The sequence below is a fragment of the Alligator mississippiensis genome, chromosome 4 (genome assembly GCF_030867095.1).
Source record: "Alligator mississippiensis isolate rAllMis1 chromosome 4, rAllMis1, whole genome shotgun sequence".
Classification (NCBI taxonomy): Eukaryota; Metazoa; Chordata; order Crocodylia; family Alligatoridae; genus Alligator; species Alligator mississippiensis.
Genome location: NC_081827.1, coordinates 122875136 through 122903108, shown reverse-complemented (window position 1 = coordinate 122903108; position 27973 = coordinate 122875136). Strand labels below are relative to the sequence as shown.

At 41.9% G+C, this 27973-nt stretch overlaps 1 protein-coding gene across 11 annotated transcripts in view; it reads right to left on the bottom strand.

Moving 5' to 3' along the window:
• PLEKHA5 (pleckstrin homology domain containing A5) overlaps window positions 1–27973 on the bottom strand; it is a 260867-nt gene that overhangs the window by 125403 nt on the left and 107491 nt on the right. Inside the window, exon 1 of one of the 11 annotated variants that reach the window (XM_019489460.2) lies at window positions 8701–8827. The exons of 9 other annotated variants lie outside the window; for them this stretch is intronic. In XM_019489460.2, the coding sequence (XP_019345005.1) occupies window positions 8701–8720 (20 nt within the window). In that variant the 5' untranslated portion in view covers window positions 8721–8827. Of the gene's footprint in view, window positions 1–8700; window positions 8828–18532; window positions 21002–27973 lie in introns of those variants that run through there. One more of the 11 variants, XM_014609525.3, reaches the window with a different exon arrangement.

The following is a 27973-nucleotide window of genomic DNA, read 5'->3' as shown; positions in this document are numbered from 1 at the left end:
CATAATTCCCCAAGTTGTAGTACAGGATGATATGAAAGACAGCAATCTACATTAAAGTGTTGGTTTCTTTGCATATCTGCAACACTGAATCACAGATCTTGAAACAATTTATCTGTTATATCTGTTGGTTTGAGTGTAAGTTTTGGAAAATTTCTACTTAATGAAACCATTTCTTGGCTGTCTCTTCCTATATTTTCACATTTCCACAGTTTTCAACATCTGTGCAACTTCTTCTGCATCATTCATTTTTCCATAATAAAAGGGAATGGATACAGATTATTTACAAAATGAACAGTTATCATTTTTCACTGCAGTACAAGAAAGCTAAATACTGGCGACAGCATACATCACTTCAACCTCTTATTTGACATCTAGCCCACTTCTATAGACTGTTAATATGACTTATAATAACCAACGGGAACATTTCATTTCCATAAACAGGAATCAGTGTATCAAGTAATAAATGTTGACCTTACCAGTTGCCTATCTGTGTTTTAACATGATGTCAAGAGCAGGGATAGTCCCAATATGAATCCCATTGACCAATAACTGATCAGTCCCATCACTGCTGCTAACACAGTACATGAGCACTGACATATAGATAAGTCACATGAAGAAACAAGTTTTCTTAATGCTACTAACCAATAAAGTCTAACTCCAAATTTAAAAATGAAATTAAGATTTAGGCAGAAGGAATGTTCATGAACTAGGTAAAGGATCAAAGTGTACCCATACCACTCTAATTTCACTCAAGGATATACTAAGCATCCATTCGCTCACTTGGACAAAATGTTGCCTAACTATTGACAACATTCTTTAAAGCCCTGACTCAAATTAAGAAAGGATCCCTGATGAAAAGACAGACTTTAAGGACTACCTAAAATAAATAATTTTACACATTTGCAGCATGGCAGAAATTTAACATCATTAGTACCTGAACCTGCAACCAAAATACACATAAAGCTTTACAAGTCATTAGTATGCAAGGTTAACTCCAGCAATCAGGCACCTAATAGATATCGGGTAAAGGGTCAACAGAGGTGACAAGAATATACTCAAGTACTATGAGTTTCTCCACACTTCTAAAAAACCTGAAAGTAATAGAGAAACTTGACATAGGATGTAGGTTTCTCTACTGAAATAAATTGACTGACAATGCTACACTGAAAAATAAATCTTGATGTGGACACTCGTTTCTTAAACGAGTGCTCTGTTCCAGAATAATTATGAAATGAAATAATTATGTTGGAAAAGAGCATCTAAAAAGTGGTAGGTGAACAAGAATACCTGTGTAGGTCAGCTGCCCCTCTTCCCATTATGGCTTAGTATTATAATCAGCAAAAGTAGCCATATTGCATACCATACAAAACTTCCCCAACCTCAAAAATCACCCATCCAAAATTGGAATGCATGTCTTAAGCAGCAATGCTTGATTTTCTTTGCCAGAACAGAAGCATGGAGATCCTGCATTGTAATGGCTGGCACTTCTCTCCAAGGGAGCAAGCAACAGGGATAAAATCCAGTTTTAACCCTCTCCCAGCTGCTGCAGATTTGGCAGTAGTTTTTGGCTGAGAAGCCAAAAAACTGCTGACAATTTAGGAGTGGTTCTGAAAGAGTAAACACTGTAGCTTTTGCTTAAAACAGGCATGGAGTTGGCAGATGGCAAGTTAGCTGCTGCAGGCAGTAAGCTCTTGGCCAAGACACTAAAAAAATCTTTTCTTCTACATCCTGCCTTCCAGAAACAAGATGCACCTCTTATATGAGGGCATGTGGCATACAAGAAAATATGGTACATCTTTTGGTAAAACAGTATGCCAACAGAAGATGTTCATACTACCTTAATGGAAAAAAGTTACTCCATGCAGACGATCCTGCAGTAGGAGGCCATTCTTTATATAAACATTACAGAGGATTTTTTTCTGGTGTACGAAAGCAATGATGGCAAAAATAAAAAGAAACAAAACAGCACAAACTACCACAGAAGTCTATACCCATCAATGTGCATTCAATTTAGGAATGTAAAAGCAATTTAGCTGCCACTTTCCACACAAATTGGGAACCTAGTCTCTTGGTACAATTCTTATAAAACTGGATGCAATTTTATTTTGTCCTGAAACTGGTTTTAAACAGAATTACATTAGTAACTTGCATTCAATAGGATAAAATCAACTGCAGCTTACCATATGTTGCATTACTCACTTCACCAATGAAAACATAAACATAAAGAAAGGATTTCCAAAGCAGCTATTTCTCATAAGCTGCATCTATAATACTACTGTGCCCCAGACTCACCTGTCACCCTAAATCTACTGACCACTTACCTGACCCTCAGCAGCAATTCTGACCCTCAGCAGAAATCCAGCCACCAACAGAAACTTTCAGCATCTGGGTTCAGGGCCAGGCCTTCCCCGACATTATATTCAGTACTCACCCAAATGTAGTACAAGAAGCCTAATAGTGGCTCTTCTTGCACCCCATTTTTGTATCTATTGCCCCAAATAAGTAGGGACCTGCTGAATATGCAACTTCATGGAAACTGCAAATTTGGTCAGTTTCCCTGAAAAAGCCCAGTCCCCGTGAAAAAGCACAGACTGTGAAAAGGCATGAAATCAGCAGCGACAAAAGTGAGCGAGAGCAAGAGAGTGTCTGAGCAAGCTGCAAAAATGGAAAAAGGGTGGCAAGTCCTGGTGCCCTGAAGCATGGGGTGAGTGAGAGATGGGGTAAGATTTGTGGCAGAGCGTGGTGTGCCCCCATACCTCTAATTGGCCGGAGGCCCAGGAAGTCCTGCCCCTCCCCAGAAACTGAAAGATAACCATCTGTCAATCTCCAGGGAGGTGCAGGACTTCAGCCAGGGGTGTGGGGCTGGGGGGGCTGCCACGCTCCACCACTAAAATGGTGCTGGGCACCACACTCATACCGCAAAATCAGAGAACAGTAGTCCCAAATTCTGTAGGTCCCTACAGATAAGAGAGTGCTAAGTAGTAAGTGTGATTTGTAGAAGGGATGAATGCATTAGGCTCATCACCTTGAAAACCATATTACCCTAAATATTCAGAGAATCAGCTGTTGCTATAGTACCTCCCACCCACCTTATGAAATTTCTTTGGCATGCAAAAATTTTGCAATTACTAAGACTCCAGATTTACATGACAACTACATAGTTTTTAGCAGAATTTCATTCAATTCATTCATTTTAGCAATTTTGAGTACAGATAGTGCTAGAAAGCACAGCTGTGAAAACAGAGCACCCACTTGCTACCAACTCTGTACATGGCAGATGCTGAAAAAGTGTAACATAGCTGCTATGCGAGCGTGCCAGTAATACCCACAACCACTTATGAACAGATCCAAAAATGAACACAATGAGCATGCCATGGACACATGCCAAAAAGAAGCTACTTCTGTCTCTCTTTCTTCTCTGGCTTTAAAGTGCTTCAGTGCTTTCAGGTGGGGCTTTTTTTCCCCTAATGCTGAAATTCAAGGCTTTTCTCTTATTACAGCAAACATCATGCCTTTGTATCCAGCTATCCAACCTACTCAGCTTAGTCGAATATTATTCCAGCACTGGTTTGGTTTTTTAGGTTTTTTTGGTAAACTGTGCTTTATGTATACAAGAGAGTCCTTCCTTCTTCTAGCCTAGAAAACCTTGGTCTACTACAGGGGCAGGCAATTATTTTGGGCGGAGGGCCACTTACCCAGTTTTGGCAGGCTGTCAAAGGCCACATGGGTAGCCCCACCCCTTGACAGGTGCCCCGCGCCCTAGTCACTATCTTGGGACCAATGTCTCAGGGCCAGCACTGGCGGGTCACAGGCTGGAAGGGGTCTGTGGAGCCGGGCTGGGCTGCACCAGCAGGGAGAGTAGGGAGCTGGTCCGGCTCCATAGAGCCCCTGGTGGCTGGGACCCCGTGTTCCTGCCGCCCTGCTCTGGGCCCTGCCGGCACCGGCCCTGGGACACTGGTGTGGGCCCCGTGTTCCTGCTGGCTCCTACGCCCACTCACACCTAGTGCCCCCCCCCAGCCCTGCAGTACAGGCGGGGGGGCCGCACACAGCCCTGACCCCCTGCTCGCTGGCAGAGAAGAAGCTGGTGCTGAGCACGGGGAAAAAGCAGCCCTTCACCCACCCCATGGCCAGTGCCCCCTGCTGCAGGTGCTCACAGCCCATGTGGGGCTGTTTGGAGCAGGCACAGGCAGCCCCATGCAGGCTGCAAGAGGCTACAGTGCAGGATGCTGGCCATTGGGCGAGTGGGGGGCTGCTTTTTCCCGCGCTCAGCACCAACTTGTAACCCGGCCCTACTGTCAGCCTGGGCTCCAAGCAGGCTCCAGGCTCACCCATCGGCAGCAGCAGCATTTGCTGTGCTGGGCAGTGTTGGCTGCTGCTGTCTGCCCGGAGCTCACACGCTGGGCAGCCCAGAGGCGGCGGTGGCAAACACTGGTCAGTGTGGCAAGTGGGCGGGGTGGGGCAGCAAGCCCGCAGCTGCTGTCACCACGCGCCGCCCCAATGGGCAAGCCCGGAGCTGGCACAGGGCTCAGGCTGGCAGCGAGGCCGGGTTACAAGGTGGTGCTGAGCGCGGTGGGGGAAAAGCGGTCCCTCCCCACCCCATGCCCTGCACTGCAGCTGCTCACAGCCTGCCTGGGGCTGCCTGTGCTTCCTCCAGAGAGCCCCATGTGGGCTGCAAGCAGCTGCAATGTGGGGTGCCGGCCACATTTTGGGGGAGGGGCTGCTTTTCTCCATGCCGGGAAGGAGCCTGGGGAAAAGCGCCCCCTCCCCCGCCCCATGGCCAGCGCCCTGGACTGCAGCTGCTTGCAGCCCATGCGGGGCTGTCTGCAGCAGGCACAAGCAGCCCCAGGTGGGCTGCAAGCAGCTGCAGCGTGGGGCATGCCAGCAGCTGCAGCGTGGGGCATGCCAGCCACGGGGCAGGCGAGAGGCCACTTTCCCCCTGCCTGTGCTCAGCTTTTCCCCAGGCTCCTTCCCTGCCTGGGGTCCTCCCCTGCCCTCCCCCCCCCTCCCCGCGGTTCCAGCGCAGGGCAGCCATGTGGTTCCAGGCCAAAAGCCCTTGCTGGGGCTTCTGGCTGAGGGGGCGGGGCCCGGTGGGCCCTGCTGTTGTGGGAGCCCACCAGGCTTCCCCTGGGTCCTACTGCCCTTGGTTCCTGTCATTTTTTTACAGGAACCAAGGGTAGATTAATATTAATTTTCAAAATTTTTTAGGGGCCCTGCAGGCCAGACAGAATGGTCTTGTGGGCCGCATCTGGCCCGTGGGCCATATTTTGGCCACCCCTGGTCTACTACCATTTTTTTTTCCAAGCAAGATTCCCACATTGGCTTACACTAGAAAATGCTCTAAACATGTTAAAATGGGAGCATTATTATAGACCAGGTCTAGAGTGGACTAGTATTTCAAACTCTGGATTGTGTGGACCTGTTTTGATCAGCTAAATGACAGAGTTCTCAAAATACTAGCATCTGCCTACAGCCATGTGTACGTGAGGACTACTTCACTGGACAGCAATTACAGAAAAATCCTTATGTAGATGCAGCTGTTGAAAAATCTTTTTGTACCATCCTCCTAAGACTGTGAGCTCTCAACCAGTATTAGGGGGTCATAAATGGCACCAACATTAAAAATATTGAAATAGTCAAATATATTCAACTTTGCAACCCATACCTCTGTTCATGCATAGCAACTATTTATATCAAAAGTAGTGATGTTCTTACTTATAATCCTATGAAAATCTCTCCAACCTCAGTGAGATTCCCTCCTCTCCCCAAACTATAAATCATTAAAGATGCTCTGGAAAGGGAGGCGGGAGGGAAAGACACGTTCAAGTTTTTTTTTTCTTTTCTGAGGTATAAAAGCCGAAAATATTTCAAACTGAATTAACTTAAAAACAGAATTCCTGTTGCAAGACGAATGAACAAATGAGAAAATTGGTTTGGTCTTTTATTTTTTGTAATCAAATTCTGAAAGGGGTTTTGTTTTATCATTTGAAATAGTTTCTTTGGGCTTCTTTTTTTATTGATAACACACAGGTTCTGCTAGACTCTGGGATAGCTATAGGAACAATGAAATAACATTAAAAAACCCCCAAAAATATAAATTGACAGCAGACCTGGAAAGGATTTTTTTGGGTGAAAGTTTGGAATGTTTCTTTTGTTTGTAATAGCATTCATGTAAACTGAGTAATACTTCTGTTAAAGATCCAGCATCTTCAATTCTCTAATACTCTGGAGCGTACAATAAATACTTTTAAGGCCCCAACTGCTATTCTAACGTAAGTCTGGGGAGCCTTTATTGGCATGATAGTTCAAAGATAATGATATTCAACCCTGGATATAATCTGCCACTGCTGCAAAATTGTGTCTTCAATGATCATGACATCAGGAGCCACATCAAACTACCCGGTTGTATGGGTTTGAAATTTGGATGACACCTGAAACACCTGAAAGCTTCGGAACATTAAAATCAACAATGTCTGAAAATCTTCAATATCAATTGGAAGGACAGAAGAACAGATGCCAGTTTCCTGGCCCAAGCAACCACCAGCAGCCTTAAAACCATGTTTTATGGCACCAGCTCTGTTGGACAGGACACATTATAAGGATGCTTCACAGATGGCTCCCAAACCAGTTCCTACACTCCCAACTCAATGAAGGTCACTGCTGTAACAGTTGGCAAAAGAAGCAATTCAAGGACACTTTGAAGGTCAATCTGAAGAAATGAGTATTAACATCAATACCTTTGAGACTCAAGCACTGAATTGTCCACAATGGTGCCATGATTTAAAACAAAGCAAGGTTCATTTTGAGAAAACTCACCCCGCTTCGGGAGACAGATAGACAAGAGACTGAAAGAACTGTCACCTAGCATCACCAGAATTCTTCCTTCCTCCCAGACCTATTTGCCAATCAAACATGCAGACCTTAGATCAGCCTTCTCAGTCATCTGTGGACTCCCCCGGACTTCCCTATTTACTGGAAGACTGTCATCCTTGTATCAAGGGACTGCTAACAATGATTTCGAAGATAAAATTCCCAAATTACATAAACTGAGATTAGTTTATGTATGTTAATTAAACCAAAAAATTCCACATGCATAATTTAGAAAATCTTGGAAAGTCATTTTGAAGACTAAATAATTTGGCATATTAAATATTAGCTATTTTGAACCTGAATAAATACCTGTTTGCTAATGCCAACAGATAACAGTCATATAATTCAGTGATGTTTATTTAAGATGCAATGGAAAATTAAGTGAAAAGATTTTGTGTTATGTTTTTCACAAAAATAAATGTTTCAGATGCTCGGAAGAGAGAGAGAGAAAAAAAAAACAAATTCCAGCAGATCAACACTCATAAACAAGTTGCAACCTATAAAAACAGGTGAGTTTTATCTGAGTATTTCAGTCAAATAACATTTTTGAAATTTTAAAAGCATTTGCTCAAAACTTGCAATCAGAGTCCAGAACAACAGCCAGTGCCAGCTTGACAATTAAGAACAGTACATTCACCATCTACATAAAGGTCTGATTTTGACTACCTGTAGTCAATTCTGAACTTCGATTTTGCTGGAAATCAATAACTAACATCTATCAAGATGAATGTTATTCCTAAGAAATCCAGAACACTGGATTAGACCAGTATAACTGTATTCATCCTCACAAAATGTGCCTGTTTAGGTATTTATAGATGTGCTGAAAGAATTTCTTCATCTTAGCAAGGAATTAATACTTTATAGGTTTTAAAATAATTATCTTCACCCTTGATTTTGGCAAGCTAACCAAGGATTTTCAGAGTGTTAAAGCATGGACTGCAGGCTGTGATTAGAATCTTGCCTTCAACTGTTTTTGTCTGGTTACGGTAATCAAACAAGAAAGAGAGGTATCTTGCACTGCCTTTCTAACAAGAAAAAAAATGAGTATGTGTGAAGCAAATTCATTAGATGTGCCTCAGGTATAAAATGCCTGAAAAACTACAGACATGAAGAGTCTGTGATATAACAGGCAGAGTACTCTGACAAGATTTACAGCTCAGAGTAAAAGATTTAAATCTTTATAGGCTCCATTTACAGTTTCAGTGAAAATGGATCAGTTTTTCTCCTTCAATTGTTCATATTTGTGATATTCAATACAAATAATGTTTGTAATAGTCAGCTACTAACATTGCCTTTGCTAAAACAAATTCATACAAGTTACCTAATTTGAAGGTATTCCCATTGCTGCACGTTAATCAAAAATGCTTAAAATCCTCAAACTATGCCACTACGCAATGCTATGCTATTATATATGATATAATTCAATCTGTGAAAACATTAAAATCACAGACTAGAAAGCTCAGGATTGAAGCTTTCCAATGCAAGTTATTTTGTCCCTGTCATTAAAATCATTTTCTATGCAAGTTTCTTCTAGCTCCTCAGTCACCAACTCAATACTGAAGTTAGCATGTTTGAATACAAAACCTTTAAGCTAGGTACTTTTACTGAACATGATCTTAAATCACAAAAGCTATTTTTTATTCCAAGTATAAATTTACCATCTCTGCTTTTAAATTCTAATGTGGATTATACATCCTCTACAGCACTTTGCATTCACTTGATATACATACTATATTTGGAGCAGATTTGATTTTTCCAGTAAAGCCAGAAAAATCCTTTTACTTACTGGTCAATAATTGTTAAAATATATACCAAAGCATAAGAGTTACTCACCAGTCTTCAGGGAAATGCATTCTTTACCAAAGGCTTGAGATACAAACAACAACAAAAAGAACAGTCGGAAAGATGTGAGACACAACCCTTTTGTCTTTGAAGCTGCTCCCCGATGAGCACTGTATAGTCCTGACACAGAGAAAAAGCAACCCAGCTGTCAGGGCTCCTAGCTTTGCTAGAAAACGGATACCAGAATGATGTCACACTGCTCCTAAAATGTTACTGCAGCTCCAAATTACTAACTCCGTTCTCTCCAATAAGAAATCTTTACAAATAAGCATTATGAAACAAAATGCATCAAGGAATAAAAGCAATTTTCAACAACAAAAGTCAAGACAGCAGGTTTTAAACATTAAAACTTGCTGAAGCTAAATAACAATGTCACGTCACTTGAAAAAAAAATACAGGCTGATTATGCTATTTCAATAGCATGTTCTTCTTATTTACTTTCAGATTACAAGACTAGGTTCCTACGTGCCACTTGAACTTGTCATAAAACACTCAGAAGCAAGAGTCCTCTTGATAGATGGACTCCAGCTAAGTACCTTTGGTATTAACCTTCTGGGATAAGCCTGGTGCAACAGATAAGAGCTTTCAAACCAAGACATGGGGAAGGGAGCTCCATATATGTAGTTCTAATGCATATGAAAATGAAAATCAATTCAACTACAATACAGCAATGAAGATCAGCGAGTACAAAGATAAGCAGCAAGGAGGAAGTATCAAAGAGAACAACAGTCAATTAAACTGTACAGCTAATGAAAGGACTGTAGTTATTCTGGTAGGAGAGATCAATGAGAAAAACTATAATATCAGTGCATTATGGCAAAGAGCCTATGCAAAAAAATGGGAGTATGTACAGTTATTGGTTTGAGACATACTAATAGATATTATGGAGATAATAAAAACTTGGTGGAATAATAGTCATTATTTGAACAAAGATTTTGTGGGCAGGTGCTGTTATGGGAAAGATGGATGGCAGTAGATTAGCATTGTGCATTAATAATGCAATAGCCTCAAGAAATAAGTTGCTGAGCAGATAAAACAATTGTTTTAGTTCAAAATTATTTTGGTGAAGTGTGGTATATAATGTTTTACTGGGGTAGTGCTAGGGCTATGCTATAAACTAGCTGTGCTAGAGTTTGATACGGAGAGATCTCTACCATATAAAATAAATACTACAGGGAATTGTGATATGGGGAAATAGCTTCCCAGGTATACATCACATAGTACTAATAGTTGAGACTGAAGGAGAGGAAGTAATACTGGGCAGTTAAAGACTTAATCCAACTATAATTATATACAAGGGTATAGAAAAGTTTTTGAAGGAAAGAATAGTTAAGGACATGGAAGAAAATAGAAAATGGGATAAAACACAACATGGATTTACCAGACATGGTCTATGTTAGATTAATCTGACATCTTTTATAACATACAATTTTCTAGTCAAGAAAAACATGCCATATCTAATGCACTGATAATTTGAGATTAAGATAAACATGATTAAGCAGATTAAGACCTGACTGAAGGGAAACCCATAACAGGTTGTTCTGAAAAGGGAAATTTTAGGATGGGAAAGAGGTTAGTTGTAGAATCCTCAAGGATCGACTTGGGAACTATCCTGAATTAATATTTTCTTTAACAACTATGGCACAAAAGGTACAAACTTGTTAATAACATTTTGTTAAAAGGTTTGCATGCATTGTCAATACAGAAGAAAATCAGCCTATCACACAGGAAGAACTGGGTGATTTAGAAGACTGGACTTAAAGAAATCAAATTAAATGTAATAGTACAAAAGACGGTCAAACACTGAAGGATTAACAAGCGTTTTCTTTTAAAATGGGAGCTCATCAGTTGGAAATGATGCAACATATAGACCAAGGCACATTAAATCAATAGTTCTCAACCTTTTTGAACTCAAGGAAACCCTTCCACAACTTTTGTGAATTAAGCTGCATCCAATTTCAGAACTTAATGTATATACTACACTGCTTAGTTTACCTCTTTGCAGAGGGACCAGGCAATGGCAATCAGGGATTGATCATGCAGGGAGAAGCCTGAGCCTGCACTTATCTACTCACACTTCATGGCACCCTTAAAGGATCTTGCAGCACCCCAGGATGATGCTAGTTGAGAATCACTGCATTAAGTCCAGCATAAGATGACTGAAACACCAAGATAATATGGTTATGAAAGTAGCAAATCCAAACCTCAGATGTACAAGTCAAGGCCTTTCTAAATGGAAGGAAGAAAATGCTAATGCCCTCTGACAAGTTTTTGGTGAGACCTCTCTGGAATATTTTGTATATAGGTCTGGTCACCTATATTCAAGAAAGATGAATTCAAACTGGAACAAGAACAGAGAAGGGTTTTAAGTGGAACAAGCAGACTCTTATGAGAGAACACCAGGGGTATGTCTAAAATGCAGCAGTCTGAGTGGCCTCTGGGTGAGCCATGTTCAGGAACATACTAGCAGGGATGTACCACTACTGCAGCACAGCTATGTCCTAAAATAGGCTGGCTTGGTTAGCTTAGCAAAATGAAACCTGAAAAGAGACCCAAGAGCTCCATAAATGAACTGGAAGAGGGAAGCGCCAGGGAACGAGAATAACTTAAACCAGTCATTCTCAACCTTATTCAACTTCAGGCACCCCCATTAGTCTCCAGGCACCCCCTGAAAGACACCATCTGTTAGCTTTCACCTGTTGCTTTTCTAAGAAAAAAATAGAACAATTCTTCTGTTGCAGAGAACTCCGAAACAACACAACACATGAGAATGTTTCTGACACTATGGATAGCTATTTGAAATTTCTGCAACATCCTGATTAAGAACCACTTATATAACCTTAAGGACAAATGTAAGCACAAAACCAATTTAATATATGAACACTTGTAGCCTTGAAGTCGGAAGGTTTTAAAACTAATTCATGATCAGTTTATGAAAGCACTATAATGATGAAGTGATTACTTGTAATAGCCAGCGATTCCAAATCTCTATAACTTAAGGTCTCTTTAAGTCCTATGTACTGACTTGTTTTGAAATAATTTTATTCTTCCATCACATTTATGAATGCAAAGGAAGAAATTCAGCAATTCCAAAACTATGCTTTACATATTTCAAATAAGCAGTAATTCACACTGTTTCTTTCCTTTGCAAAGGCAACAACATTACTAACATTTCAATCAAAATACCCTCCAAGAGATTTTAGACCTTTCTTCAAGCAGAAAGACACTCTTCAAAGAACCCAACTGTAAAACGGAAAGAAAAAAGATCTTCTATTAACGATGTTTATAACAAACTACTTACCCACACACACAGAGGTTTTTTGACTTATCAGAGGCCAACATTGCACATATTACACACCACCATCCTTGACCTACTTAGAAAGCTCTTGTAGAAAAAAAGGGGACCTTTTGGTTGAAATGTGATTAAGATATTTTTCTGGTTTTAATCAGTATCTGAGGAACCTTTTCAACATAATTAATCCCTCACAAGCACAGAACTGGCCTTTAAAAGAGTTTTGCTATGTTAACCAGAACCCAAGTCTCTTTGAGATTCCCACCACTGATTTCAGAGGAAGATGACAACACACAAATGGCTTCTTCCTGCAGCCACAAAGATAAATAGGATCAGTAGTTAGAAAAAGAAAAGATCTATTAGATTAATTCATTCCCCAGAAATGGTAGGTTATTATAATGCCTCTAACAGAGTGCTGACTTTGAGCAGTTCTTTATGATACCGTTTTAATTGAAACAATTTTTATTAAAAGAGAAAAATGGGAGATAATAGAAACATCACTATTTTATGTAGGGATATTATCAGTTGCTCTCTGATTCTGAAGTCACCAGAGTTAGCATCCAAAGTCAAACCAACTTGAAGCTATTTCTTTATTATAAAAATGTGTGCAACAGCTAATAACTAAAAGCTAAAACCCAACCATCATAGTGCCTGGTAATCAATATCTGTTTTTCCCTTTTGAAGATATTAACCCAACTTTAGGAGGCTGGTATGATTGGCGAGACACAGCTTTCAGGTAAAAAGAAAATCAATTATTCTATTAATTAAGGAGATTCACATATCCGACAACATAATTTTATTAGCATCACAGGATCAGGGTGGGAATAAATTCCTCAGGACAAAAGAATAAAAAGTTATTAATCATGACATTCTGCTAAACTACCATAGCATTCACTTCCCTCTTCCCCCTCAGAAATAGGCCTCGGCCTGGATATGTCATATAGGCCTCGGCTTTACATATTTCTATATGGGCTCACGCAGGTTTTATGACCCTTATTCTTGCTCAGGCCATTACAGAATGGGTTTACAGAACAAGCCTTTTCGTGCATATTTTCAATAGGAAAAATTTGTCTATATTGAGAAAAAGTTATATGTTCTCTTACACACTACAGGGAATGCACAGATAATGAGAACATATGGAATAGTTTTGTGCATGTACCTTTTGGACCATCTGTCTGTTCAAGCTGCATCAAATTATCTCACCAGCACTGCATGACAGATTTACAGAAAAGAATAGCAAGATTAATGCGACAACAATGCTACTTAACTAACACAGGTGGGGCCACTGGGAAAAGTCTCTTTATCCATGTGCAAAGGACTACATAGATCACTGCCAATGGGACAATAGAGACTTCTTCCTGCGACACTAAAGCAGTCAGCTTACTACTTGCACAGAAAGATATTCTAATAAGTTTTTAAAAAGAATTCTTGCAGATGATGTAATAGGTACATGGTCAGAATTTTCAATATCCAAGAGTCTGATGAAGGGATGATGCAGCCTATCTATCAAAGGGTGGAGGTGGTGGAGCTGATCATACCCTGCTCCACCTTGAGGAAGTTTTGTGTATGAATACAATGGAATTCTGTTGCATTATTCTTCATATGCTGAATATGAACAATGTACGTTTTCTGAGTGTATTTTATCCTTACTGGACAGTTTATCCCAAGGGAATTACAAGATTAGGAAGTGGGGTAGTATTTGTATCTCTTTCTACCTGAATCTTACCCAGATTGATTTTTGCGACAGTGAATACCTCCAAAGCTAAAGCCCCCGTAAGGTTACACAGTTGCATGTGAATGCCTTTGCTTATCCACTGCCAGCTGGCATGTTTAACACAAGCCCTTATCTATACTAAGTGCTAAATTATCTCTTGTGCCATTAGTTAGCCTAATGTCACTTGTTGTGTGGATAAGACCTCAGGGTACTGATCTTCTCTTCAGGGGAACTGCTGTAATGTTTCTCTAAAATGCCTCCCTGCCTGTCTTGATGACTTCCCTTCAGGCCCAGAATAAGGAGGCCTAGGTGAAACTCTCTGGTCTGGAAAGCAGTAGACTAAACTTGTCCTGTTGCAGATGATAGAGATGCTCTTGCAAAACAGTTGCAAAAGAAGACATGTGAGAAAAAAATGCTATAAAAATATATGCTGATGGACAAGCCTCCTCCGTACGGCACTCATGACTGCGTAAGAAAAAGCAGTCAATGGACTGTGAAGGTGCTTAAATAAGCTGAATGCTGTAACCAAAATAATTTTAAAAATACCAACATAGGAGTTTTGTCTGTGTGGAGGTACCCAGGCAGAACAAGGGAGCTTTCCTAATGGAGAAGCTCAGTCCTTACTTATACTTGAAACATCTGTTTTGCCCATAAAGCAGCTAGTAGGCTGAAGAACTTTGCTGTTCTGGCATCCTTGCTAACAGTCATCTCAACAGACAGGGCAAGGACTGAATGATTATTCTCATTTAATGTGTTGCTGTGCACAACGCTATTTTGTCAACTTCTAGACAAAAGCAGAATGAGAGAAAACAGGGAGAAAACAGATAAGAAGAAAAAGAGAAAATGGTATATTAAAACAAGAAATGAAATTGTATCCTTGTTTCCTAAACCCTTTGGCGAAAATTACAGTACATTTTAGCTTAAATTCCTGATGGATAGGGACAAGCTAAGTAGAAGTATTTAGAGGGGGCTTTCAAATCTCTGCAGTTACACCAATGACTAATCAGCTATTTTTTATACAAGCTGTTGCACTTGCATTCAACTTGGGGCAGGAAAATTGCATGTCAACTCAGTGCTGACAGCAGTCACATAAAGATAACCTGACGTTAACTTCAACTATTACGCAGGAGACGGGAGAATTTCGTTTAAGGTCCAAACTTCAGATTCCAACCACCAGGATTCTTCCCTTCCCTTTCTAAAGCACTTCATGATTTTTTTTTTTAATCAAACCATAAATACAGAACATGGTTTTCTTTCAAAAAGCAATCATAAAACTCTTAATTGATTATTGAAGAGTTATTCACCGCAAAATAGGTTTTCAAGCAAGTACCAATGGCAAAGTCTCCATAGTCTCCCACACCTCAGCAGCTGGTTCTGTCCCTTTGTGCAAGAGGCAGAAGTGCCTATTCTGTCCACTGAGCTCTGTCACAGGCTTCTGCTCCCCCAAGTGGCAAAAAAACAATCTATACTCCACAAGAAGATAATGTAATGTGATCAAGCATACATCATTTGCTTATACAGTATAGTTATGAAGTATCACTATAGTCAAACTCTTTTTAAACAGAGAACATCCCGTTTCCTTATAAAAGATGACTTGATCCTGCAAAGCTTTCCTCAGTATAGTAGTCCAGTTTAAATCACAGGAGCTATTCATTGTGCACCCAGCCTTATGTGAAACAAATCATAATACCAAGCTGGAAGTATACATACTTTTTCCCTTTTAACCTGGTATTGAAAGAAAGTTTGAAATTCATCTATGATTGCAAAATAAGATTAAGTTGGTATACGATCATTAAGAAGCCCAGAAGCAAGTTGGCTGCCACTAACAGTGAGCTTGGAAACATCAACTGTAAGTTAGTTTTAAGAACTGATTATCAGCTGTCTACAGGCATTTATCTTGTGAATTCTGGGATTTAGGTAAGGATCTAATGAAGCATAGCACAGGTCCATGATGTCTGGTACTCTGCCTCACATCCCTTGCAGCAACTTCAGAGGAAAATTTAAACCTCACATAACAGATTATGTAGGCTGTATCACATAAGCACAAGAGAATTCCCATCTTTACATTCTCTCTCTCTACTGGGTTAGCGACAGCATTTTGCAAAAACCAATCAGTGGTTTGCTATATTTAAAAGTGTTTCTAAAATAACAATCTTGTGTATTTCAGACATTTTTCATGTTTAGATTTGTGACATCTCTGCTACGGAATTTAACTTCATGTGTTGACTAGCTCATTATCAAGAAACGTGCCTAAAAGGCTGTCATCAAAAATTAAAAATCTGAAGATTACTGTGCTCAATCTTCTATGGCCAGGAATCTGACAGCTGCTCAACTAAGCAAAACTAATAGCTATTTAAAAACCATTAAGCTTAGTATTAAACATACTGTTTAAAGCTATGTCACAAAATTTTACGCTAGGAGAACAGGGAAAAGCAACAGTAACATTTAATAACAGTGCCAGTTCAAAATTTCTTAACAGCAAAAAGTAGTACCAAAAAGCTGATGAAGAACATTTATGCAGTACAGGTTTCCCTCGCTTTATGCGGGTTCGGTATGTGCAAATTCGCACTTATGCGATGACCCTTTTTATACCAAAAATTCGTTATACCCAAGGTAAATTCACTCTTATGAGATAGGTGTAGTGGAAACCTGCAGTCAGCTGCTTTGTGCGATGCATTGTGGGAGTGACACGCACCAAAATATAGTTACCTGTGTGGATCTGTCCTCTTCACTCGTCTGCGACACGTGCTTCCGTAGCTGCCATCCCTATTATGGTACCATTCACCACCACCCTGTGCTCGTCTGTACTGTCTGCTGTTGGTGAGTACCAAAATTGTTTTGTAAAAGTGGCAGAAATGGGTCTGGGGATGAGTCTTGGAATGTATCCCTATTTGTTACATTGTAAACTGGGTTCCCTTCATGTCAATTCGAGTTATGCGCCATTTACCAGGAATGCACGTACAGCATAAAGTGAGGGGAACCTGTATCTGTTTTCTGTACGATAGCCTTAAACAGTACTTTAAGCTTCAATCTGGCAAAAGACTAAACATCCTTGTTCTTTTTACATGACACTGGTAAATACCAGTCCTTTACACACAAAAGGGTATAACATGTTGCAAAGTAAGCCTGTAGCATTAGTCAGTGCAACAATCTGGATGACAAAGGCATATGAATAAAGGGCAACTGGCAGAAGGGACAAGTAATTGTTGCCTGGGCGATCCTAATTTAGGCATTTCCTCATTTTCAATATTTGGTATTGCAAATTTTATGTTGTTTTAAAGTACTGTGCATATGTAACTTCTAGGTTTTCTAAATAGAAATTTAACAAATATTTTACCATATGAAACCATATGCAACAACCTACATTGATTCTCAGCAGATCTTTCACAGCTGAGATAAACCAATCAATGACAGCAGCAGATTGTTATCCTCCAAATAAATAACTACTAAGGAGGGATACACCATTTTTGACAAACATTTATACAACTATGACCTGGACTAGTGATTCTCAACCAGAGTACTGTGTCACCCTGGGGTGGATGCCTTCACATCCTTTCAAGGGTGATGCACAATGTTAGCACTATAAGGTGTACAAACATGATTTTCAAGATAAAACTAGACATTTCAAATAACAGTTCATAGTGTAACAAATATCCTGACCTGTTATGGTCTTTGAGTAAGCTGCAACAGAACAATTGCTATATTATTTTTCTGTAGTCAAAATGCAAGTGAAAACTACAAGCTGGCATTTTCGGAGGGATGACTTGAGTCTATAAAAGGTTGAGAACCACCTGGCTAGACAGCAGAAAGTTTGGAATTAGAACTCCTGGGTTCAGTACATGGATGGGACTTGGATCTATGGGTTTCAAATTGCAAGGTTATGAACATAGGTTTGATGCATTAATTCTGGAAGACAACATAGCTAAATGCTCCACTATGTTTTAGCTCTACCAAAAGTCAAGTTCATTATTTCTTAGTTATTTTAATCAGAAATTGAGGACTTGTACTTTTCTGCCTCCAACACGGGGGGCTGAGAAATGCGATACAGAATAAAAAAATAAACAATGAAAGAAGGAATTTAATCTCTCCGTCTCCTAATGTAGCTTTCAGTTTCCTCAAGGCCAGAAAAGCTGGAGGATAACTGATACTGCTGTTGTAGCGCAGACAGGGGAGTACAACACTGCTCTGTAAGCAATTCATTAAAGCCTGGGAACCTACTCAGCATAGCCTCATGCCAATGTAACTGGTATGCCCAGATATCTTAACCGTACGGTTGCAACTAACTACTGAGCATGTTTGAGTGATGATTTTTAAAAGCTTGTAACATGGCAAAAACTGGATAATCTTTATGGCATCAGGACTAATCTGCTCCTAACCACAGTCACTACTATGGAGCTCCTGCTCCAAGCCATAATGAAGTTACAGGTTTCCAATTTAACAATTAAAAAGGTTTTTTAAATATGAGCAAACTGTTTTTCTTCCATTGTCATTCCGAGAAATGGCTTAAGTATTATCAGTGAAGTTTTAAAAATAAAATTAAGCAAGAGGCAGACAGCAAAGCAAGGAATATTTCACCCTGAAAAGTTAAAAGTTGAAGGCAACTTCAAGACAGAAGCTTCTAATAGGAGGTCTTAGGCAAGCCAGACAATGGCCATGACTACCATGTCCACCTACAGATGTGAAAAAATAATCCCCGATTATGCACAACATATTTATAACAACTTCACAATAATGAAATTCCAAATGAAATCACAGTATTTATTTGAATACAAGATGAGTTGCATGTCCCTCCCCCCATCCCCAGTTAGCCTGGGGGGGGGGGGGGGGAAGGGGAGACCCTGACCTTATAACTGCACACAAGGAAACCTCATTTAATACATTATCTATCATTAAACTGCTGCCAAAAGCAGCACATGCTTAGTCATGAAAACCAGCCATGAAGTTGATTAAATGCAGCCAGTAGTGAGCATGACTATAAAACACATAGCCCATACAGGGCAAACATATTGATGGGAACCTTTTTTTGGGTGGCATCCTACATGTAAATCCAAGGCCTGGAAGCCTTAGAGTTCATATACCTCCTAGTGTTGCTTGCTTCTAGCCAAAAGTCAAGAAGCAGCTAGGGGAAAAGAATGAGAGCAGCTCCCATTACCACAAAATTGATGGGAGCCTACCATCAGGATAGGTTAGTGCAGTCCATGTAAATAAGATACATGATGGTGCCGACTGTGCTCAATCCCCCTCAGTGCTGACACTTTTTCAAGCAATGGTTGTCAGAGCTGATTTGAATCAGTGCCTCGACACAGTGGAACTTTCTAGCACAAGGCACGGTAAGGCAGGGGAAGTCTCGGCATGGTGAAGAGTTCCGGCGTGGATAGAGTTCCTGCCAAGGAAATGCAGATTTGCATAATGTGATTGGCTGATGTTAAATTATTCCCACGTGGCGGTTGGCAATTGGCTCGCTAGCCATATAAAAGGTTAGGGGCGTTTCCACCCTAGCTGGAGAACTCCACCATTCCCCCTGGAGTGGAACTCCGGCAGCTTGATCACCTGCCAACGACTCCCCATCCGCGAAGCCTTGCGACGTATCCTCCGTGTTGCATGCCCGAGTTAAACCCGAGCTACCCGGTCTACAAGAGCTCCTCGATTAACGATGAAAGAATAGAATTGTTGCAACTACGATTGCCTGCGCTGTATACGACTCTACAGTGCAAGTAAAGCCATCTCTGTTTTTCCAATTGATACGTGTCTCGTCTGTGCCTAATTCCGCTCCGGTGATAGAGAGTACCCATCTTCCCGTCATGGGATCGCAGCCGCAACCCCAGCTAGCGTTCCCAAGGACTCCTGATCCTCGATTCCCCCTCGGCCCCCACAATGGTGAGTCACTACAACGAATACATCTGGACCTCCTCTTCACTCCCATAGCTAAGCTGCACCTTTCTGTCCCATTTCCAACGAGTCCTGTTTTTTAACCAGCCTTAAACGTCTGGCAAATATCACCAAACAGGGCCCCAAGCAAGAAAGGTAAAATGCATTGATTCTGGATGAACTAAGTCTCTGAGTATCTGTAGTAATTTGCCTATATGATAAATTATGTTTATTTTAAGGTTAGTGTTTTCAAGTTTACTCCTCACTTCCACGTGCTCAAGGAGAGCAGGGTGTGACAGTAAGGAGGTGGGGGAGGAATTACAGGGGGTAGACAGCAGACCAAAAGAGGCCTGGCCTGACGAGGGCCCCGCCATCTGGTATCACATACACCAGTACAGCCTGTTCATGGTGACTAAACTGGTGCCCCCACCTGGGCTAGCCTGGGTCAGGAGTATGTGTGGACACCCAGAAGGACTAAAAACAAGACCTGTCAAAGGGTGGATGAGCTCCCTGTGAGCCAGTGAACATCCATACCTGTAGAGGAGCTGGGTGCCGCCTGACACACTGCCTGAAGAAACACCAAAGATGCAAAGCAACTCAACTAACCTAGGAGGGTTGTTACAGCATCTAAGGTTCCCCAACAGTTTCAGCAGCCTCAGGACTGACTTGACAAGGTGCAAAGTGCGGGGACAAAGGGGTAGGGAACTACCTGACCACCCAGATTCATTTTCCTTGTTGTAGCAGTGGGAAGGGGACAAATTCAAGACAAACCTCCAATAATTAGATTCTACACCTGGAAAATTATAACAAAAATTATACATTTTCCGTACACAGAAAGCCAATTACTGGAAGATTCATCTTATGTTCAGAGTCATCTTATATTTAAGCAAATGTGGTATCATCTGCATGTACAAAGACTCAAATAAAAACAAGGATGCCTACGTTCTGGAGAACAATTTGCTGATAAAAATAATTTGCTAACAGTTGAACAGAATGTACCAGTATAGAACTGTCAAAAAAGGAGATCTGTGGTGTTCTTGGCATCATAGGAACAGCTAATTCAAAACTCATAAGTGAGAAAGCAATCAAAATTGTACGTTTGTCTGGGAATATGTATTTCTATTTGTTTAACAATTGCTAATTTGGAAAAAAAGTAAGTAACCCGTCAGAATTTTTCATAAATTGTGAGTCTGCCCTCTTCTTAATAAAGTCCAAGATCCTGTAAGTTTGGTTTTCTGAAAATGCTGCTTTATTGCAGAAACAGCAATAACGTCAAGTTTTGTCCTCCTAATTTTTCTTGCAGGGTCTCTGCAAAGAGGAATATTATGAATTGAATTAACAATTGAAGTCACAGTTGCACCAAATCTTTAACAAGGATGTCTTTCTTCCAAACTGTTAGCCAATGAAGTCAAGTTTGTCTGGAAAAAAAAAGAAAGATTCCTAATACAAATCAAGGTTTTGATCAACTTCTTTGAAATTGCCATTTCAGTAGATCACAGTCTTCACTAATGACTACTACATCATGCATTATACTTACTGTATCTAGAAAATAGGAAAGATCAATATCTTGTTGGTATTTTACTTGAAGCTGCAACTTTCAACCACTCCTACTGTCAGCAGAGTTTTTTTATACAGCATCTTTAAACTATAATTATATTATACTTTACTTGATATTTACCTGCTTCTTAAGCAGGGTAAAACGGTAAGAATTCTCCAAAATATTACTAGAATTATTTAATTGAAATTAACTCAAGAAAATTATATTCGGACATAGACAAAATCAGGCCAATCTGAAAAAGCACATTTGTTTTGCACATGAGCATCTACTTCCCAGCATAAATCATGAAGTTCAAGGTCAAGTTGAAAGGTCATTTAAGAGGCTTGTTTTTCTATTCTGACACTCATGAAATGCATGTTTTTACCGACTGCTTAGCTGGATAGCTGCAGAAATACCTGGGGAAATTAGGAGGCTCTACTGTTTTGTCTTCCTTTAAAGGCATTATTTGCCACCACCAGAAGCAGGACACTGGATTTAACAAAAGAATGACCTAATCCAGTGCAGCATAATTTATTTTCCTATGCTATAAATGCAGTCAAATATAGGCAGCGAGTTAACACTCAAGGTCTCAAGCTCACAAAACAACAGTTTGGTGGCCTCTATCACCAGAGGGAGTTACTTTATCTGCAAATTCATTGAGGACCAGATCTACAGTTTAATTCTTATTAGAATTCCAACCCCTTCAAATAAAGAGGTTAGAAGCATCTTTGGCAGAGATGAAAAGGTTACTGAAAACTAGCAAAAAGAGTAAGGCGTTTCCATGACAGTATATTGTAGAGAGTATATTTCCTAGTCCCATAGGAAAATACAGGGAAGTTTCAGAATCAATCTTGGTAATACATCCCAAAATTGAGGGTGCCTCAGGAAAAAATGAACAAACAAAAACCACAGCAGCGAGCCTTAAAGGAATCCCCTACAACTTCTTCTTTCCCATTGTTTCCAAGTATTAAAATGATCAACAGATTAGATTAAAAATTAAAACTGTCCTGTCCTGTGTAGACCCCTGGTTAGCAGAGCAGCTCCAAAATTAAGTGAGGTCAACTGGTTTATTTCTGCTACTACAGGATTTCAGGATACAACCATGGGTTGGGAAGTAGTTTCAAATTCGGAAGATCTTGAATCCTCAGAAAGCAGGAGGAAGACGCTACACACTTACGTATAATCTCTTCAACCTTGTCCTGCACAGAACATGAATCCTTCTTTGACTGTACTGTACTCTCTAGGGCCTGTGGTGGAGGGCAAAACAAGACACCTGTGCAAGTTGTGTGCATGCTGCTTTTCTCAAAGAGAGCAGGCAACGGAAGAAGTTGATGTCAAATGTAATGCCTTCTAACTGCACAAAACCACCACCCATTTTCTATACAAAGAAGCAGAAATAGATATTTGCTCCATAGGAGTGAGCTACTTTTAAACTACAGAACTCTTAAATGTTAGTACTCAGAACTCCTCTCCACTTCTAAATATCTGGCAAACAGAAAAGTGTCTTTCAGAAATATCTAGAAGTGACTGGCTCTGGTGGTAAGCAGCTATAAGACTGATTAATAATTCATTCCTGGAGAAGGGTACGTGCGATATACTATCTTATAAGATTATTCAGTTTAAAATCTCTACTCTGCATACATTATTTATATTAAAAAGCATATCTGTCTATTTTAGAACAATATAAAGGTCCATTAGCTCAAGATCTCAGTTAATTTAAGTATTATTTTGTCAGACAGCAAAAAAAAGCCCTGCTATATTCTTGAGCACAGTATATTCAGTACCACAAATGCCAAATCCTGAAGTCCTTGACTGCCAACAACCAGAATTATGTTGCCTCTTAAATAAGACACACCGACCTTCAAAAAAAAATTAAACAAAATAAAAAAAAAATAAAAGCAGTTACAATGATGACAGAACACAAATTGAGATAAAAGCACCTTATGCTGCTTAAAAGTCAGTCCCAACATGATAGCCAACATTTAAAAGCAACATGCAAAAAAAACTTTAAAAATTGGGCTCGTGTCCTTTAATGCCATATTTAACAGATCAGGAAGGCTTTTCCCCATTCTGGGGCGTTTTTTTGCTTGGGAGGGGGGTTAATCTTTCAAATATTGTGAATGTCACATTGAGTAAAGACGCTGAAACCAAGGCATCAAATCCTAAAACGGCATTAATTAAAAAGCTTGAAAATTCATTTTTACATTTCTTTGTTCCTGGTTTTTGTAGTGTTACTGTTTCCCTAATATCTTAGTCAGTTTGTTCCTATTTTACATAGGCTGGAATTTCTGTCATAGAAAGTCAGAAAGAAAATATTTGGGCAAAACCCTTTCATGCTACCTTTATCTATCATAAAGGAGGAAAATAGGACAAATAATCTGAACAGAAAACAGATCATATGGATGCAGAAAGCAACAAACTGAGGTGCAAATGAACAATAAGAGAGGAAATATGACCAGTGATTGGGAATACACATTTAGACTTGGGTTCAATTCCCTGATTTACCACAAATGTCCTTTTGACAAGTCAGTCTCTCTCTGTCCCTCCGGTCTCTAGCTATAATACAAGTCTCTAGTTATAATAAAATACTATAATACGGGTTCGTAGCAGGCAGATCATGCCTGACAAATCGAGTCTCTTTTTATGACCAGGTTACAAAACGCCTGGACACAGGAGGAGGGGTGGATGTCGTATAATTAGACTTCAGGAAGGCCTTTGATACGGTATCCCACCCCATACTGGTGAACAAGTTAAGAGGCTGTGACTTGGATGACTACACAGTCCGGTGGGTGGCGAATTGGCTGGACGGTCGCACCCAGAGAGTCGTGGTGGATGGGTTGGTTTCGACCTGGAAGGGTGTGGGCAGTGGGGTCCCGCAGGGCTCGGTCCTTGGACCGATACTCTTTAATGTCTTCATCAGTGACTTGGACGAGGGAGTGAAATGTACTCTGTCCAAGTTTGCAGATGACACAAAGCTATGGGGAGAAGTGGACACGCTGGAGGGCAGGGAACAGCTGCAAGCAGACCTGGACAGGTTGGACAAGTGGGCAGAAAACAACAGAATGCAGTTCAACAAGGAGAAATGCAAAGTGCTGCAACTAGGGAGGAAAAATGTCCAGCACACCTACAGCCTAGGGAATGACCTGCTGGGTGGCACAGAAGTGGAAAGGGATCTTGGAGTCCTAGTGGACTCCAAGATGAACATGATCCATAGATTCATAGATGTTAGGGTCGGAAGGGACCTCAATAGATCATCAAGTCCGACCCCCTGCATAGGCAGGAAAGAGTGCTGGGTCTGGATGACCCCAGCTAGATACTCATCTAGCCTCCTCTTGAAGACCCCCAGGGTAGGGGAGAGCACCACCTCCCTTGGGAGCCCTTTCCAGACCTTGGCCACTCGAACTGTGAAGAAGTTCTTCCTAATGTCCAGTCTAAATCTGCTCTCTGCTAGCTTGTGGCCATTGTTTCTTGTAACCCTCGGGGGCGCCTTGGTGAATAAATCCTCACCAATTCCCTTCTGTGCCCCCGTGATGAACTTATAGGCAGCCACAAGGTCGCCTCTCAACCTTCTCTTGCGGAGGCTGAAAAGGTCCAGTTTCTCTAGTCTCTCCTCATAGGGCTTGGTCTGCAGGCCCTTGACCATACGAGTTGCCCTTCGCTGTACCCTCTCCAGGTTATCCGCATCCTTCTTGAAGTGTGGCGCCCAGAATTGCACGCAGTACTCCAACTGTGGTCTGACCAGCGCCCGATAGAGGGGAAGTATCACCTCCTTGGACCTGTTCGTCATGCATCTGCTGATGCATGATAAAGTGCCATTGGCTTTTTTGATGGCTTTGTCACACTGCCGACTCACGTTCATCTTGGAGTCCACTAGGACTCCAAGATCCCTTTCCGCTTCCGTGCCACCCAGCAGGTCATTCACTAGGCTGTAGGTGTGCTGGACATTTTTCCTCCCTAGGTGCAGCACTTTGCATTTCTCCTTGTTGAAATGCATTCTGTTGTTTTCTGCCCACTTGTCCAACCTGTCCAGGTCTGCTTGCAGCTCTTCCCTGCCCTCCGGCGTGTCCATATCTCCCCATAGCTTTGTGTCATTTGCAACCTTGAACAGAGTATATTTCACTCCCTCGTCCAAGTCACTGATGAAGACGTTAAAGAGTATCGGTCCAAGACCGAGCCCTGCGGGACCCCACTGCCCACACTGAGTCAGCAGTGTGGCGAAGCCATCAGAAAAGCCAATGGCACTTTATCGTGCATCAGCAGATGCATGACGACTAGATCCAAGGAGGTGATACTTCCCCTCTATCGGGTGCTGGTCAGACCGCAGTTGGAGTACTGCATGCAATTCTGGGCACCGCACTTCAAGAGGGATGCGGATAACCTGGAGAGGGTCCAGAGAAGGGCCACTCGTATGGTTAACGGCCTGCAGACCAAGCCCTACGAGGAAAGACTAGAGAAACTGGACCTTTTCAGCCTCCGCAAGAGAAGGTTGAGAGGCATCCTTGTGGCTGCCTATAAGTTCATCATGGGGGCACAGAAGGGAATTGGTGAGGTTTTATTCACCAAGGCACCCCTGGGGGTTACAAGGAATAATGGCCACAAGCTAGCAGAGAGCAGATTTAGACTGGACATTAGGAAGAACCTTCTTCACAGTTAGAGTGGCCAAGGTCTGGAAGGGGCTCCCAAGGGAGGTGGTGCTCTCCCCTACCTGGGGGTCTTCAAGGGGAGGTTGGATATGCATCTAGCTGGGGTCATCTAGACCCAGCACTCTTTCCTGCCTATGCAGGGGGTCGGACTCGATGATCTATTGAGGTCCCTTCTGACCCTAACATCTATGAATCTATGAAAGACATGTCAAAACATGCAGACATGTACACCAGGGCAGAAACAGGAGGGGTGCAGTGGTGTGGGTACACCCCCTTCAGCTGCACTGCTGCATGCACAGCAAGCTTTCCGACTAGATGGCATAGGTTCCTGCTAGAGCTGTGCAGGCACAGTGAGCTCTCTGAGCTCATGGACTGAAGCCAATGTGGCCTCACACCTTTCACTCCTTTCATAGATTCATAGATGTTAGGGTCGGAAGGGACCTCAATAGATCGAGTCCAACCCCCTGCATAGGCAGGAAAGAGTGCTGGGTCTAGATGATCCCAGCTAGATACTCATCTAACCTCCTCTTGAAGACCCCCAGGGTAGGGGAGAGCACCACCTCCCTTGGGAGCCCGTTCCAGACCTTGGCCACTCGAACTGTGAAGAAGTTCTTCCTAATGTCCAATCTAAATCTGCTCTCTGCTAGCTTGTGGCCATTGTTTCTTGTGACCCCCGGGGGCGCCTTGGTGAATAAATCCTCACCAATTCCCTTCTGTGCCCCCGTGATGAACTTATAGGCAGCCACAAGGTCACCTCTCAACCTTCTCTTGCGGAGGCTGAAAAGGTCCAGTTTCTCTAGTCTCTCCTCGTAGGGCTTGGTCTGCAGGCCCTTGACCATACGAGTTGCCCTTCTCTGGACCCTCTCCAGGTTATCCGCATCCTTCTTGAAGTGTGGCGCCCAGAATTGCACGCAGTACTCCAACTGCGGTCTGACCAGCGCCCTATAGAGGGGAAGTATCACCTCCCTGGACCTATTTGTCATGCATCTGCTGATGCACGATAAAGTGCCATTGGCTTTTCTGATGGCTTCGTCACACTGCCGGCTCATGTTCAACTTGGAGTCCACTAGGACTCCAAGATCCCTTTCCACCTCCGTGCCACCCAGCAGGTCATTCCCTAGGCTGTAGGTGTGCTGGACATTTTTCCTCCCTAGGTGCAGCACTTTGCATTTCTCCTTGTTGAACTGCATCCTGTTGTTTTCTGCCCACTTGTCCAACCTATCCAGGTCTGCCTGCAGCTGTTCCCTGCCCTCCGGCGTGTCCACTTCTCCACATAGCTTTGTGTCATCTGCAAACTTGGACAGAGTACATTTGACTCCCTCGTCCAAGTCACTGATGAAGACATTAAAGAGTATCGGTCCAAGGACCGAGCCCTGCGGGACCCCACTGCCCACACCCTTCCAGGTCTAGACCAACCCATCCACCACGACTCTTTGGGTGCGACCCTCCAGCCAATTTGCCACCCACCGGACTGTGTAGTCATCCAAGTCACAGCCTCTTAACTTGTTCACCAGTATGGGGTGGGATACCATATCAAAGGCCTTCCTGAAGTCTAAGTATTTGACATCCACCCCTCCTCCTGTGTTCAGGCGTTTCGTAACCTGGTCACAGAAGGAGACTAGATTGGTCAGGCACGATCTGCCTGCCACAAACCCGTGCTGGTTTCCCCTCAGCATAATTTGCCCTGCCGGGCTCTTACAAATGTGAGCCTTGATAATTTTTTCAAAGACTTTACCAAGGATGGAGGTGAGACTGACTGGCCTATAGTTTCCCGGGTCCTCCTTCCTCCCCTTCTTGAAAATGGGGACTACGTTAGCCCTTTTCCAATCTTCTGGGACTTGGCCCGTGCGCCACGAGCGTTTGAATATTCCCACCAGTGGCTCTGCAATGATGTCGGCCAGTGCCTTCAGCACCCTCGGATGGAGCTCATCCGGGCCTGCCGACTTAAAGGCATCCATTTCTTCCAAGTGACTCTGCACCACCTCAGGATCTACGTATGGAAGTCTGGTGCCTTGCTGCTGCCTCTCTACAACCCCAGATCCTTGATCCATCCATACTGTGCACATATACAGCTCTGTTGCTCATTACCTGAAGTGCCTCTGTGTCAATGGTAGATATTTTAAACAAGTACAGCAGTGTACTTATGTCCAAGGAAAAAAGAATAAGCATTGTATTAATTTGTCTCTGCAATTATGACGACTACTGGGCAT